The sequence below is a fragment of the Ambystoma mexicanum genome, chromosome 9 (assembly GCF_040938575.1).
Source record: "Ambystoma mexicanum isolate Mex_15411 chromosome 9, UKY_AmexF1_1, whole genome shotgun sequence".
NCBI classification, from domain to species: Eukaryota; Metazoa; Chordata; class Amphibia; order Caudata; family Ambystomatidae; genus Ambystoma; species Ambystoma mexicanum.
Window position 1 is genome coordinate 680,084,501 of NC_090931.1, and position 16,974 is coordinate 680,101,474.

The 16,974-nt window shown below is 45.1% G+C and overlaps 1 protein-coding gene across 15 annotated transcripts in view; it reads left to right on the forward strand.

Moving 5' to 3' along the window:
* Positions 1–426: 426 nt before the first annotated feature.
* Positions 427–16,974, forward strand: part of ABI2 (abl interactor 2) — a 1,586,546-nt gene continuing 1,569,998 nt past the window's right edge. For 3 of the 15 annotated variants that reach the window (XM_069615540.1, XM_069615536.1, XM_069615544.1), the window contains exon 1: positions 462–921. In XM_069615540.1, coding sequence (XP_069471641.1) covers positions 805–921 — 117 coding nt within the window. In that variant the 5' untranslated portion in view covers positions 462–804. Of the gene's footprint in view, positions 922–16,974 lie in introns of all 15 variants that reach the window. The other 12 variants (XM_069615531.1, XM_069615542.1, XM_069615535.1 and 9 more) reach the window with 9 other exon arrangements.

A 16,974-nucleotide genomic window follows, 5' to 3' on the forward strand; every position in this document is an offset into this window, starting at 1 on the left:
TGCATAATGTTGCTACACTAAGAAACCCTTTTACATCACTCCACCATTGCAGTAGTAGAAAGAGTTAGATTGACGGCCAGTGTATTTAGTAGCCCAGTTTGTCTTATGTTCCTTGTTGCTTGGCAACAGAGAGAGAGAGAGAGAGAGAGAGAGAGAGAGAGAGAGAGAGAGAGAGAGAGAGAGAGAGAATGTAGGGGCGGGGCTTCACTCTGACATGTCCACCTTGTTTTGCTGCATACTTTGCATTGGGACTGTCACGAAAGACAAAGTTGAGCCCCTCTTCCATCTCCATGACTGGACAAGACCAGGAACAAGCCTTCAATAACACATGGAAAGACTCGGGTTAGAGGGACGCCTGCAAAAGAATGGGAGTGTCACTGACTGCGGCCATACTTGAGTCAGGCAAAACAATGTGGATAGTCCAAGTCAGGGTAACCAGTCCGCCCACTTCAAACGCTCCCTAACGAAGGGGTGTGTGTGTCCTGGTGACAGTATGTGGCGCCCACACTCTCATCGTTTGGTCTAATGCGGGAGATATCCAGGGTTTTGGGTTAGTCGAAGGCGGCCACTCCTCCTCCGCCTTTAGTCGTTGGGGGTGAGCATTACTAGTCGCTAGCTGTGACGTCTGCTTTCTCTCCATTGCGCCCCTGGCGGCGTTCGCCTACCCCTGCCGCGTCCTCCTAAACTTACAGCTGCTTCTCACGCGCCCCCCAGTGGCTGTTGTTAGTTTTTGCTTCCTCTCAAGCGGACTGCTGGCTCGTTCAGCCGCCGCCGCAGTCTGATAGCGGTCCCCAGGATGTGAAGATGGCGGAGCTGCAGATGCTACTTGAGGAGGAGATACCCGGCGGGCGGAGAGCCTTGCTCGACAGCTACACCAACCTTGAAAGAGTAGCCGACTACTGCGAAAACAATTATGTGCAGGTGAGGGGCTTGCGTCTTTTTGTTGCATTAGACCCAATATGTGCACCTCGGGATGAGATGAGGGTGCTCAGAACCCACCCCAAAATTGGAAGAGGAATAGTCCAACTGAGGATGGGGAGCGGGGTACTGGGGGGCAGGAAGTATGTGGAGAGGTATGAACCCTCTCAGAATACGAAAGGGGGCCGAACTCGGTATTGGAAAGGCAGCCCACCACAGTATAGAAGGGAGGAGAGCTAACCTCAGGATAGGGTGTGAACCAATTTTAATAGCCGGAGTGGGAGTGACGTTATGGGCACCTCCAGATCAGTGAGGTACCGAACTCTGGGAGAGGGGTCGTACCAGTGCAGGAAGAGACAGCCCACCCATGATGGGAAGTCCAGTTCAGGATAGGAGAAACATTCAGAATAGGGGGGGGGCATGTTTTAGGATTTAACGTGGCAGTTCCTATGAATAGATTGGCGACTCTTAAGTTAGGGGTATTCTCATAGAATGGCGGGGAACCTTTTTAATATTGAAATTGCAACCCTTAAATGGAGGATCGCCTTCAGGATTAGGCCTGGGGTTGGTCTTCACACTATTAAGGGAGGAGGCTGCGTTTCATTGGACAGACTGATTGCCCCAGACAAATGGCATGATTGAGTTTCCTTAGATTTGGAAAGAAAGGAGAGGTGATGGCTTAACTTCTTGTTAGGTGGCGGGAGCCTACCTCTGGGTAGAAAGTGGGGGAAAACCTTAAGCATTGGGACGGGACAGGCGGGACTTGTGCTTCAGCATTAGTTAAGGACATACAACCCACAAAGACCATGGGATCAAAATGAAAAAAGGTACTTTTCAAAGGGAACAGAAAAACATACCTTGATATACTTGTCACCCAATGGCATCAGGCAAGCTCTACATGGCAAATGATACTGTGTATTGAGAAGTGCCTGCATTGGAGTTGAATAAAAAGATGGCACCACAGAATGTCTGGGTGAGCCTCTAACTCCGATCCTAAACCCTTACCAATGATTCTTCCGTATAACTCCTCTCTTGTGTCTATCTTAACATTGGATGTCCTCTGCCTTCAGATTCACCAATTTACTGTTTTACTCACAATACCCTTGTTCTCTCCTTGTACTTCATTCTGACTCCCAACATTTACTCATCTTCAACTGTACCAACACTAAAAATAATTCCTGCTTAAACTGCCAACAAACACTTTCTTTCATCATTACCCCCTCTTTGGTCTAGCCCCACTTATCTTTCCATTCAGACAAGGCATCAATGAACTCCATCGTTCTGAGGAAACTGGTCTTTTGTAATATGTTTGTCTCATATCTCCCAAACTACTCGGCTTTTAAAGGAATGTCGATCCACTCCTTAAGAAAAGTATCAGTCATATCTGATGGAAGGATCTGTTATTTGCATCCCTTGGTGAGCTGATCAAAGAGCATAGGAATGATTCTTATCAGGAAACTAATTGCAGAAGAACCCACACTCTTCTGTAGGGGGCGGAGTGGGGGAGGTGAGAAGACCGGGAGCCTATCCCAAGAAAGGATGAATGCAACTATCAAACATGCCTCAGCACCCTTCCCGCTCAGTAAAACGTTTGGAAACGTGCCTCCTCTGGCAAGAGTTAAAAAGCCAAGGAATAGTAACCCTGTCATGAAAAGTCAGAGGGAAACCCGTCCTAGGCAGTAAAAAAAAAATGGCAGGGCAGTGTAGGGAGCTATCTACTCTCAGAGAAAAGTTGAACAGTTTGCTTGCCTTCCTGACAAAATACAGTGGGTCGTACCCAGTTTGGCACAAACTAATATCTCAGCATAAAATGTAACTGTGAACCTCTGACCTTTATTAACATCTAGATGTACATTGGTACAACCCCTACTGGAGGAGTACTGTTGAAATGATCAACTCCCTAACCTGCTCATCTCCAAAAAAAACGCACAAAGACCCCTTTGCATCCGCTTGGTCGGACTGTTAAGGCATAAATGTTAATGCAAGGAAAAAACACATTATTTTGAATAATGTTCTTCTCAGAGAGAATTGAAATCAAATTCAAAATCGGTCCTCTTCTTTACATCCGAGTCTTCTTTTTCTGTTAGAGCCCAAATCGTAAGCACTATTTTCGTCCACCAGCTGCCGATATACACGTCAAATCGTTTTCTGAAGGTAGTTTCCATGTGTTATTGGCAAAGAAATCGTGCCCATGGTGTTCCTGAGTACAGCAGGGAGGGATTCCTATACAAATCATATAGTCGTTTCTGATCTGCCCCTAACACGAACATTGAGGGCTGTACTAAAAACACCCCCTGAAATATCACTTTGAAAAACCTAACCATTTGATGGCTACGTAATGTACTAGAATGTTTGAATGCTTAAAACGAGCTACATGTGTTTCGTTTGTATTGTATTACTGATGAAAATGTTTTTTGGGAACTCCTCCATTTGAGGAATTGGACCATCAAAATGTGACTTATTTAAAATTAAGCGCTGATTATTTGGTAGCTAAATATTCAATCTATTGAAAATCATTGCTGCTTGTATTACATGGACCACCAGCTATGTTTTTTTTTAAAACATGTTCACTGTGATAATGTAGGTGTTCCGTGAAAGAGAGCATACCTTCTTGGTCCCGCCCCCCCACCACTTGATGGACGAGCAGCCGGAAAAATATCTTTGTTTTTAATGTACCCTGAGTGTGTTTTGTGTTGGAATTGCCTAAGAGTTCTGTTTTAATACTATCTGCTAGAAATACGCACGGTGTGTGCTGAGAAATGATTGAAATGTTTGCAACAACCATACACTTTCCCCCCTAGTAATTCGTAGAAGATGTCCGTCGTGATGAATAACATCACCATTGGAAGCTCGGAGCTCTGATGTAAAGGCGTTTAGTGTGGGTTCTGCTTTCTTGTCACTGACAGTGGATTAGCTTGATCTGCCCTGTAAAGATGTGTTGAACGTGTTTTTCCACCGTAAGGTTGGGTTTCAATTAAACAATTAAGAAATAATCAGCAGCTTCTGGAATGCGGCCACGAATCCTTAGCATATACAGTACGTGATCTGCCTTAGCTGTTTCAGTGCGGGGAAGAGGAGAGGTGGGGGTACTCTGTTGTATTTGGCAGCTGGGCCGTGGTACCATGCTGCTGTTTTGCTCCGGTTGGAAAACGGGTCTCCCGTACAGCACTGTTCGATTCTTTTATTATTTACTGGGTTTCTAAAACACGATCTGTTTCGTCACGTGAGCATGTGTACGCTGTGTGTCAGGTCTGCAGATGCGTACACGTTTTCCACGAGAAGGGATTGTACCTCCAGCAGTGAGTGTACGTGATCTTCTCTTCCTGCATACCATGTGTCCGTTATTGCATCTCGACACGGATCATGATGTCGGCGGCTTGCGAGTGGTGCCAGTCCATGCAGAAACACCATGTTTTACAATTTGATGGTGAATCAGGCTAGAGGCAAACCGTGTTGGGTCAGTTTCATTCAAAAGCGTGTTAAGGACAGCCTGGTGGTGGTTACGGTTTGTTTACAAGGCACGTTTCTGTCAATGAAGGAAAAGAGACGTTCTCTCGACAGGAGTGTTACAAGAAATGGAAAATAAGTTGCTTACTTGTAAAGCATTTTTATCATTCTCATTCCCAAAACTAAACGACACAACTACTCCAAAGAGCTTTGTGTGGTCATTTTGCTGCCTTATTCCCCAGGTGTTTTGAAGTCCAATGTTTCTAGTTTACGTATTATATATACATGTATATAAATGACCATGCGTTCTGATCTCAATTCCATTTACTTAAGTTCCAGGATTATTCTGGTACACTGGGTCAGACCACTAGGATTTTGGTACAGCGACGAGCCTATGTTAAAACATAGGGTAACATTGGGTTTCACAATGATCTGCACCTGGCTACAGATCTCAAACCTTTCCTTACAAAACGGTTACTGTTATTGCTGCCCAATCCACTCATGTTAAAAAAAAAAGTAATCTTTAATCTTTAAATTCATCCAATCTCCTTTTTGTTGTTGCAATGTGTTACTAGTGTTTTTGTTCATGCCTCTACATTGTTGATGTTTTATGTTCTTTCTGATCCATCTTTTTAGATGCCTCTCCATGCCTCGCATCTCTTTTTCATATGCCTATTCGATAGTAAAAGGAACTCTAAGCAGTGGGCAAAGCTGTTCCAAGTGTTCCTTTTAAATGTTAAAAATGCATGTTTTTTTTGGAGGGGTGGGCTGGAAAAAGCACCTCAGTTGATGCGCAAAATTGCTATTTGTATGCATTGGTTTGCACTTTTAAAAAATGGACTAACTTTCCATAATTTTTTCACTCGAAGTATATGCAGTGTTTGTGATTTGCAGGCACTAGTTTGGGTGGTGTGTGCGCACAGTGTGTGTTTAAGGCATTCTCTTTATTACTTGCAAAATAGTGTGGATTTCGTTTTAAGTCCATTATCTGTTTGATTACATTGGGGAAATACCATTGGTACTGCCACCTACAAGTTGTGCAGAGGTAATCCTATCACTTATTGTGGATTAATGTACTTTCAGGTTTTTCAGACTCCTCCTTTTTGTAAATGTGTATAAATTGCCATTTTTGTAAGGCAACTCATCCAAAACTCACCTTTTTCTTAAGTTTGTTTAGGGAATGTCTTTGAAAGTAGGAGACTTTCTGACAGAATGGTTTGTAGTGTATTCCTCTGATCTTTTAACAGTGGGCCATTTATTCTAGAAGATGAGGTGGTTAGTTTGTGAATCATGCATCCTCTATCTCTGGTCGAATCAATTTTCAATTGCTTGTTCGTGGATTGCAAACACATATAAATAACTGCTGTCAAGAAAATTGATCTAATAAAAGTCGTATTGTTTCTAATTGACAGATTTCATTTAATCATTATCGTTGTTACACTTTTTGTGAGCAAGATTAAATATGCATATACATCATAACGGCAAGATAGTATGTTGACAATGCTTTTGTAACCTGATGGCTGTGTCTTTGTTTTTGTTAGTTGTAGTTTAAATGAAATCGCCCTAAGCAAAAAAGTTTCTAATTCGGAAAGATAATCAAGGATGTACTGAATGTTAAAGCAGTTAGTGTGAACATCTTGCCGAGGTGAGAGTTTAAAACGTGTTAATTGCCATTCATGCCTCCAAAGTTGTTCCAAATCTTGCATATGTTCATATAATCTGCTTTCCAGTATATATTCACCAGAACCGCTAGATGTAATTGTTTCCTCCATCAAGATTTTTCATTAATGATTATTTTGACCTCCACACTACCCAATAATGTCTTGGTAAGCATGTGACCCAGCCCTTGAAAATCAGTTCGATATTTTGTACTTTATAGCCAGCAAGAAATGTAGTCGAACTTTGGTTCAACAGTGGTGTCGCCCTTTCAGTCCTAGCTTTCTAATATGTTAGTGCCTTTGAACACTGCCTAATGTTGAATTAGCGATTGCCAGACCATACGAGATATTTTGGGTAACATTTAATGCAATCGGTTCTTGCTTTGTTTGATTTTCCTTTTCATATCCAGTGAGAAACCCTGTTTCAGTTCCTCAAGTAATTTTGTATGAAAATCCACTGTCTGACTCTGTTGGTTCTATTTTTAATTGGCATGGATCGCTGTCAAGGATGCTAGGAAGTCCGGAGTTATTAATTTGTTTAATGCCTGCGTTCAATTCGAGATGGCTGTCAGCGTGCTCATCTGCCACTGTGCCTCCCCCTTAGCACGCAGACTGTATATTGATTTGATCCCCCTCCAAAAAAGGTCTGGCCACCTTTGTCTTTCAATTCACTTCACACCGCCTGGCCTTCGCTCTAGTACAGTATAAAAGGGAAAATGGTCTTGTTTTCAAGCAGGCTTTCCTTGTTTACATGGCAGCCATTGTTGTCTTGGTAAAACTTCCAGGCATAAATGTATGCTTGACCATAAGCATCTCTACTAATGGCCATGTTTTTTACTGGCTGATGTTGATATAAACCCAGAGGGGGCCGAGACAGCTGGTAACGCAATGCCAAGCCTGTTAAGTGCACTTGCTTCACTCAGGCCCTTAGCTTGGGCAGCGGGCTGTTACGAACCAGGTCTCCCTGTCTCCTGGGTTAGTATTGCTTAAGTTATTTTACAAAAATGGAATTGAGGGGTAGAACCAAGATGGTATACGGGTGATGAGCATATCTTGGGTTAAGCCTTGATCTCTATCTGCGCACACACTCAAAATAACCTTCGCCCCCCCGAGCATTGCATCAGGAATCGTCTCAGTCAGGGATGTAGAGTTTGCAAAAGGACTATGCAGGAGTCTGGTATACTGCCGTTCAGAGGTGAAAACTCCATAGAGGACATGGCTTTCATTAAATAATAAATGACACCACTGCATGCACAGTAAGGGGGACTCTTGCAGTACGCTGCGGCTCGCGTCTGCAGGCGGATGGTGGAGGTTCTAAAAGAGATTGTGCACTCCACCCATCTCCTTGCCAAAGCATGTCTGTGGTAGAGTGGAGTGCTTGTACAAAGAAGGGGGTCAGAGAAAGGTAAGGGGGTGGATAAAAGCAATCCATATTTTCTCCTTACTCACATCACAGCCATGGGGAAAGGAGGGAGTTGGCAGTCAACCATGCCCCCACTGTTACACCAGAGAAGACTTATGCGTCCAACCACAGTTTTATGATGTGTGGATCCTGTAAGCTACAGGAGGAGACATTGCCTGTAGGTCTGGTTTGGATGACTACGTTATACATAATTGAGATACTATTTCTTTGAAGCCTATACCAGGAGCTACTTTTAAGAATAACCCAGTCTCCCCCACGTGAGAACATCGGTGAAGGTAAGAGCCTTGAAGTGCTAGAATAAGAGGTGCAGCCATTGTGATAGTCAGAGCAACATAGGGGATATTGTCCATACCCTGGAAAGACACAACCTATGAGTAAATCGGGATAGAAGGTGCCATTGAGCACATTGATGACATAAATGATGGCATCACAGAAGACCTCATCTATGATATCAACGAGGGGCTCAGATATGAGGTGTCATTAATTCCAAAACTTGCCAAATTTCATGGGTTTTGTTGTGTTGAATTGTTTTAACTTAACTGGTTATAACACGTTTTTTCTGTGTGCGTGTGTATCTGCTGTTCATGTATATACGTTATTTTTGGATCTATATCCAGTGTTCATGATCAGTTGAGATTGACTGATTGTGTCCAACTGACTTATCTGATTCTAAAAACAGGATTTTTGACCAAGAAAACACATTCAGACTTCCATTTGCAATCTGCATTGCTGGGGTGACCCGCATTGTCCTATATCGTCAAAAGAAAAGGCAGGACTTTGTCCGTTAGCACTTAGATTGGCCATGCAGAAAGTTAATGGGGATGGGGGGGGAGGGTTCATATAGATATGTAAGAAATGTAGCCATATTGTATGCAACTGTAGTTTATGGCGCACTATGTTCTGGAGACTGAAAGGGTGCTGATGGATGTTCTTTGTTGGTTTCCTTCAAAAAATGATAGTTGGTAATGGCTTGGTGACTTCAAAAAGGCATTCTTTAATTTCTAGTGACTGAAATATGTTTTCCAGAGGTGATTAGTGTGGGGTGAGGTAGGGGCTGGAGGAGGTTTAAAAAAGCGCTAATGACCTATGTATATCTTTTTAAAAATGTTAATTCAGATAAAACAATCAAACGTTGGAATTGCATCAGTTACGGGTTTGAATGAGAAAATAGTCTCATGATGGGAACATTTCTAAGCCTTGTGCTTTTGCCCTCCTAAAAAAACAGCTAGTCAATAAAACTGCTCATTCATCAAGGTGTGAATACCAATTTGATCCGAGAAATCATTAGTGCTGTGAATGCACTATTTTCGATAACCTTTCAATCAGGTCTGTCAAGATGCCTAGCCTTCTCTATGACCTTCATTACTCTTGTTGCTAACCGTAGCCACTTTTTAAAAAATGTTCTTTTACTTTTCTGCATCTGTTTAATTTCCTATTGTTGATTCCCCTATATGGTCTGATGCAGGAAGTGGTCTCTTTTTGTGTTTTGAAGCCCACTGAATGTGTTGAAGTTGCTTACCAATCTTGAGTTTCTCAAGGAAGGAAGTGGTGATGTAGTATTTTGTTGTGGTCATGATCTGCAAACGTTTGGCATGTTGCCATTTATCATCGGAGCATATACTCATAATGTTGGAATTAAGACCGGCTGATTGTTGTCTGACCAACAAAACCACGGAAATGCACCTCCTAATAGTTATTCATTATATCCTTATTTTTTTTGAGTAAGGTATTTGATTACTCCTCCAGGGTTGTACCAAATGTTACATCACGATTTTTCAGAATTGTAGATCAGAATTGTAGATTCCATCAGATTAATGGCACCATTCATCAAGATTTTGTTAGAAGCTGCTGTGAAGTATTATTATTAACAGTGCTCTATCAGCATTGGTCTGTGGAACTATATGTTACCCCTGTTGGAGACCTGGTTGCCTTCAAGCCTGCTTTATATTGGTTAAGGCTCTGGAAGACGCAGGGTTTAGAGAAATACTGGGATGCTCTGACCCATTTTAATCTTATTGGATGGGGGGGGAAAAATTCAAAATGGGTCTCGCATGTAAAGAATGTTCTCACTAATCTAGGAAAATGGGGATTATGGGAACGCTTGGAGGGCAGAACTGAATTGGCTGCCAAGAGGCTAAAAAAAGATGCACAAATATGAGCAAGGGAGCAGCTTGACGCAAAAGCAGCGTCCGAATAAATAGGGTGAGAATATCTCATGTGTTCGATGACGCCCAGGTCCAACGTTTACCTTGATAAAATCGCCCTGGCTTACGTAACATCCCTATAGTCTGAGGCTGGGGATATTTCAAACTGCATTCTTTACAAAAACAGGGTCAGACTTGGGGTTGGAGGTATGCCCTCTTTGTGGAGCAACAAGAGGGACTATGACACATTATATGTTGATTTGCCCCATGACCGTAGACTTGAGACGCACTCACCTGAGACGGTCTTGAGGGAAGCTACGATCAATTGAGGCAACAGAGTTTTTAAGACAATCAACAAGGCCCACTGTCGTCTTTGTAAAGGCGCGATATATACACAGGGCATGGTTGCAAAGAACGAGGGCCTTGAAACAGTACTGTATAGCAAAAGGTGACAGTTGATGCTATCTAACTGGCACTATCTGTCATTCTGGATGTTGCTTTATCCTAATGTTAAAGGCATGTTTTTCGCGAGGCTTTGAGCAAAGCTCTCCTTTCAGGAATGAGTATGTATTCTGCAACTTTGGAGTGGCACTATGTGCACGCTATACTATGAATCAGCTCCCGCTCCAACTTGCCCATTGATTTCGGCATCTTCTCTTTAACAGCAGCATATAATAAAACTTGATTAATTTCATAGATTTTTTTATTTTAAAGGATTGGTAACAAAACATTCTTTTTATTTATAGTCCGACCTATGAATATTGGGGAAAAATGTCCTCTTTTACTGACTTTTTTTAATGTCATTTGTATTTTAGCGTAATCGGCAACACATCTTTTATGAACTTTGGGGAAAATATTTCTTTTATTGAAGGTCTTTTTTGTCAATTGTATTTTAGTGTAATCGCCAACAAAATCTTTTCCCGATTATTGTCTTATGAAATGTACTTAAAGGTTTTTATGCCGAATAAAAGTTTGTCAGAATGCTTGATTGTTATTTTTTAAAGGACTACCTTCATTTACATCTCTTTTGGGTTATAACATTCATGATTATCCATTTTTTTCAATTCAGTGAACGCATGGTTTATAGTTGCTAGATTGCTATGGGTTATTGCCATGTTTGCATTAAGGTATAATTCCAACACCATTTTTCTTCAGATTGGGAGTCCAGTTGGAAAACTGGCTTCCCTGGGACCTTATTTTGTCATCCAAAAGAAGTCATTTTATTATAAAAAGCTCTAAGTGTTTGTGGCTGCGACCAAATGTCACCCAGATATCCAGCTGCTGAGGCGAGACTTAAAACCTACTCTCTGATCAATCTCAAATATCAGAAGAAGCTGCTTAATACATTAAATCAAAGGGAGAGTTGGGCTGAAGAGTAGAGTTGAAGGTATCTTTTATGTTCCTAAAACAAATATTCTGCGTGTACCGTTTTCAAAGTATAGTGCCTGGGTGTGTTCAGAAAATGTATATAGCCTTTTTGGTTACCCTTGTTCTCTAGGATGTGAAAGTTGTGCCGCATTCAAAAAAGAATGAGACTAGCTCTGATATGGGCAGTTGGCACTGCAGACCATTCTTTTGCGAGACCCTTGCAGTTATGCAAAGCACTGTTCTAATTTGCATTATGGAGCAAGTGTCTTTCGCTCGTTCGCTAATGCAAATGATCTTTCTTGCACATGCAAATATTAGTGATCCCGTCACCAGCACGGTGCTGTGCATGTGCCACGCTACATTGCAAACATTCCCCGAACCTGATGCATGCTTAGCTCTGTGCAGGCCGTCCGAGGCCCGTGAGTTTGTGACCATGTGTCCGCCTTCATTGTGGTCAATGGGTGCCGATAATTGCAGCCCACAAACCACAATGAACACCTCCTTGCTCTCACAGCCTGTCTTAGACTGAGGGTGGAGTCAGAATGCTGATAACACTTTTACTTGATTTCGAAGTAGGTAGAGGCAGGGCCATGCGTCTGACTGCTTATCTCATTGTGTCGGTGCCTACCTGCCTTCCTGCAGCTGAGGGTGCTCCAGAAGGAGAGTGGAGACTCCATCACTATGTGGGAAGTTAATGGGGGGGGGGAATCATTTTTGTGTGTTAATCTATGTAGCAAATGCATTGTGTGTTGTGACAGCCATAGGCTGAAAGCTAGGAGATGGAGCTAGGGGCCCCCGAAGGGTGCAGTCTGCTACCCGCTCTGAGGTATAGGCCTCTGAAGAGTATATGGCAGATGCCTCGGGATCACTCAGCAGTGCTTAGGCTTGTTCTTTTGATGAACACACTTGGCCCTAACCTTCCTTGGCAGTATAGGCATCACTTTGAGAACCTAGATGAATGAGTGCTGAAGACCATGAAGCCCACAGAACTGCTACAGAGGGTTTCCTCGATCCTAATGATCGAAATAAAGCTGTCTGCTCTCATGAAAGAAAGCAATCTGTGAGCGCTGCTCAAAGAACCACAGGCAAACATTGTGCAGCCCCAGGTGTACTGGAAACATGTACCTGTACATGAGTGAAAGGGTTTGCAACTCAATTTAAAACGGTTATCTGCTATTGAGCAAATGAATTGGGGAGAGGAATGCAGTAGGGGACGTATGTTTTGTGATGGCTGTGACGAATCCGGGCAATTCTTCCCTTCTTCCCAAGTGGGAGCCATCCACCTTGAGACTAGTGAGGTGAACCCGCAACGCAAAGCACCCTTAGGGGACAGGGCAAGTAGGATCTCACTGAAACAAAACACCCTCAGAGATTGAAGGCCTAATTCACAGAAGCGTTTTATAATGGCAAAACCCCATTGGAAAATGTTCTGTGAATTAGGCCCTAAATGTGAAACGCAGTCCAATATGGGTTTCTAGAAAACAGAACAAACGGGAAAACCATGACTGTTCCGAACTAAAAGAAAAGCTGTCAGAGAGCCAAGGGCTCAAAGGGCCACAAACCCGCTCTAAAAGCATGGAGAACCAGAGCAAAGCAGACCTGCATTTAGAGTCTATTGTCCATGCTGGACCCCAAGAACCTATTGCCTGCAGGAAGTGGGGACATCCAGAAAGGTTGGAGAAGAGACATAATATGGACTCTTCAAAAGCTTACAAATCCAAATAGCTGACCTAAGGTAGGTGGTTTTGCGGTAACCCCCTTACCACTCTTCTTCCGAATTCCCTTTGTGTTACTGTTCTTGCTCTTTCTTTGTTTTGGCCTTCCAGTATCTATTGTATCGGGTGATCTGCACTTCACCAATCCTCTATCATTGTTTGTGTTTACATGTAACTGTCCTCATGGGGGAATATTTTCTGTGTCATACATTGTAGTGTGGCCTGCTTCCTCCAGAAGTAGGCCAAGTGGGTACCGAAACAATCTGTGCCACTAAAAATATATACAGCACTGCTTCTGGCTGCATCCATTAAAACCGCTTGCAGTGGTTGGGTGGTCAGGAAGGGAGTTGAAGTAAAGCTCAGACCACATGCCCAGCTATTCCGTGCTTTCAGATACGAACTACATACAGTCCACTTTCTTGCATGCACAGGCACTCATGCAATCTTAAGACTACAAAAACGCATCTTCATCTAGAACACCAAAAGCTTTTCCTTCTCACAAATGCCAAACAACAACTTGCTGCAAGGCTCTCCTAAAACGTCAAGACCTCAAGATCCCAAGCCATTGATTTAAATTTATCTACTTCTGTGATGAAAAGAAAACAAAGTATGAACTGCCCATGCTGCTGCAACTGCGCTGCCTTTATTAACCCCTTAAGTGCAAGGGCGAGGTATCTCGTCCTTGACATTGCATATGCAGTGCCAAGGACGAGATAGCGCGTCCTTTTTGGCACCTTGTTTTGAGCGATCCCTAAGCAGGGATCGCTCAAAACTGTAATCCAACCCCCGGGCTATATGAGGGGGAGTCCCACCCCCCCTCCCTGCCAGGGGGCTGGATTACCTTCAGTTTCACGTCGGCGTGCGTAAAGTACGTCGCGTGAAACAAAGTAAATTCACTGCAGCAGCCATTTTCGGCTGCTGCAATGAAGAGAGAAGGTAAGAGCCCTTCTTTGTCCGCCTCGATCTCCGGCTGTATTTCATGCTGGAGATCCAGGCAGGTATCGTTGGAAAGAGGAGATTCTCCCCTTTCCAACGATACCCTTTGTATGTCATTGCTGCTCACGGATCATGCGCAGGGCGCGCGATCCATGGGCAGCAATGTCACTGGATCAATAGAGATCTGTTTGTGACGTGGGGTGAGGGGGGCTGCTTACTAAGTAAGCTGTCCCCTTCCCCCCCGTAGCCCCAAAGAATGGGGCCACAGCCCTGGAGACCCCTGGGGGCAGTGATCTGTCCCCCGGGGTGAAAATGGAAAAATAAAATTGAAGGAAGGGGGTTTGGGGACCTGGGGCCCACTAGCCACCACGGATATAGGAAAACGTGTCGTTGGAAAGGGGAGCTGCTCCCCTTTCCAACGACACCATGTATATGATGCATTGCTGGTCACGGATCGGCGCAGAGCGCTTGATCCTTGACCAGCAACCCACTGGATCACCAGGGATACGTTTGTGAAGTGGGGGGGCTTTCCCCCTCCTGATCCCCCCCAAAGCATGAGGGCACATATGTGCACAACCCTGGGGGCAGATGGCTGATCATCTGCCCTCAGGGAAAGGGGCAAAAAAAAGAATTAAAAAAAAAAGAAATAGAATGGGGGTGGGGCTGGGGGGACCTGGGATTTCTTTGCCCCCCTGAAATGGTGGTGGCCCTCCCCCTCCCACACCAAGTGGAAAGGGGGGCCACACCTTGTAGCCCTCCCTGGGGCAGATTTATGCCCCCAGGCAGGAGTACATGAGGTGCCCCCCCATCTAATTGGGGGCTAGGGGGAGGGCCACCAGGAATAAGTGTGCAGGCCCCCCAAAGGATGGCTGATCTGCCCCCCAGGGAAGGTGGCAAAATAAAAAAATAAAAAATGAAAAAACAAAAGGGAATTTTGGGTGGGACTAGGGGGGCCACTAGCCACCAGGGTTATATTTTACAGAAAAGGGGGGGGGGGCGGCCCTCTCCCCTTCACCCCAAGGGGAAATGGGGGCACTCCTTGTAGCCCTTCATGGGGGCAGATATCTGCTCCTAGGAAGGGGCATCTGACCCCAGGGAGGGCTGAATGAGATGCCCCCCCCGCATTTGGTTTGGGGGGTAGAGGGTCACCCCCCATTACATTAGAAAATTACCTGGCGGTTTAGGGTGCCCCTCAGCCCGCCCTAAAGTTTAGTGTATCATTTTCCATTTTTTTCTTTGTTTATTAAACCTGCCTTGGCGCGAGGGTCACATTGGTGTGCCAGTCTGGCCCCAGGGTGCCCAAACCTTACTGCCCCACCCACTGGGGGGCCTGTCCCACAATTTTGGGGGTCCCCCCCACCCCAAATGGAGGGGGAGTGTACCTCACGCAGCCGTTTGTAGGTGGCCCCGGGAGGCCTGCATGAGGTGCCCCCGTCCCCCATTTGGGGTGAGGGGGGAGACGGCTCCCCAAAAATTGTGGGACAGGCCCCCAGTGGGTGGGGCAGTAAGGTCTGGGCACCCCAGGGCCAGATTAGTACATCAGTGTGCCTCTCTGCACCAAGGGGAGTTGGGTTACCAAAGGAAAAAAGTGTAAATGGTGGAACGCTTTTTAGGGGGGGCTGTGGGGTACCCCAAAGGGTCAGGGAATTTTCTAATGGTTGTCCGTCTTCAAGCCCAGGCTCCACCTCTGGCTGTGCTACGTTACAGATGTCACCTCCGGGGATGAATGGTGATCCTGCTGGGGCTCCCTGGAGCTGCTGCTGTGCTTAGGGGACGGTACACCCACATCGTACATGGTTGTCCAAGGCCAGGGACATCACTTCCAACCGTCGTGGAGTTGCGGCTGGGCTGCATTACAGCTTTTCCCTTCGGGGAGGCATTTGCACACTGCAGAGACTCCCTAGTGGGGAGAAGCTGTAACACAGGGCAGCCAGGGCTCCAGCAAAGTTGGCGGTAATATCCCTGGCCTTGGGCACCCTTCTCCCATGTGGGTCTTTGCTGGGGGATCTGGGTAATACATTCTGGGCCGATTTACGTAAGTCAGACCTCTGTGGATTCCCACGGGTGTCCTCTTTTGGGAAATGCATGGGGTTCCCTCTTTTCCTTGCTGGCTTCGACACCCTAGGCCCAAATCTGTTGGTTGCCCACATGAACAAAATGGGCTGTGCCGAAAGGCTTGGGGTTGCCAGTGGGTTATCCTTTGCCTTTTGCACCTCCGGTAGGTACATCCACACATGTGAGGTACCATTTTCATCGGGACACCTGGGCTGATTTGCGCAAATCATACCTCTGCGGTTTCCCACGGGTGTCCTCTTTTCGGAAATGCATAGGGTTCCCTGTTTTCCTTGGTGGCTTGGACACCCGAGGTCCATATCTGTATGGTGTGCCCGTCTGCAGAAAGGGTAAAATTCAGGTGTCAAAACAGACTTGGTGTTACCTGTGTTTTAGGTTTTCCCCTTGGCCCCCAGGTAGGTGCACCCACACATGTGAGGTACCGTTTTCAGCAGGACACCTGTGGGAACGTGGGACGGTAGGCCATGTGGTGTTGGCGGCGTGTTTCGATGGGTGAGCCGAGTGAAATGTGCGGAAAATGCGTCCCCCCCCCCCCCCCACATTTTGGACTTTGCCGGGGTGTCTGGGTAATACATTCTGGGCCGATTTGCACAAATCATACCGCTGCAGATTCCCACGGGTGTCCTCTTTTTTGAAATGCATGGGGTTCCCTGTTTTCCTTGGTGGCTTGCACACCCGAGGCCCATATCTGTATGGTGTGCCCGTCTGCAGAAAGTGTGAAAACAGACTTGGTGTTACCTGTGTTTTAGGCTTTCCCCTTGGCGCCCAGGTAGGTGCACCCACATATGTGAGGTACCATTTTCATCCGGACACCTGTGGGAACGCGGGAAGGTATAACATGTGTTTGTGTGGTTTTCATAACATTTTGACCCATTTGCTGGTGCCCTTTGTCACACAACCCTTTCATTTCCCAAATGTGCCCTACATTTTTTTTATTATTATTTATTTATTTTACATTTATAAAGCACTCACACAGCCCGCAGGCATCGAGGCGCTGTTACAGGAATTGGTTGTTTTTCTTAGTTGCGTAATTGTGTGTGTGTGTTTTTTTTTTTTTTGTCTTAGTTACGTATTTATAACGCGCTTAAACACCCAGAGGTTTCTAAGCGCGGACCCGGCGATCGAACCTGTTGTTGCTTCGTGTCATCTTGCTTCCAAGACGTGCACGCTGCCGCTGAGCTATCCTCCCAGGATAAGAGGACAAGTTGCTGCTTTAGGCACCATACACTTTGTAACCTGCACAAGTCACCTACCCTTGAAAAGGTCTGCCTGTGCTCTTTCAAAAAAAGTAT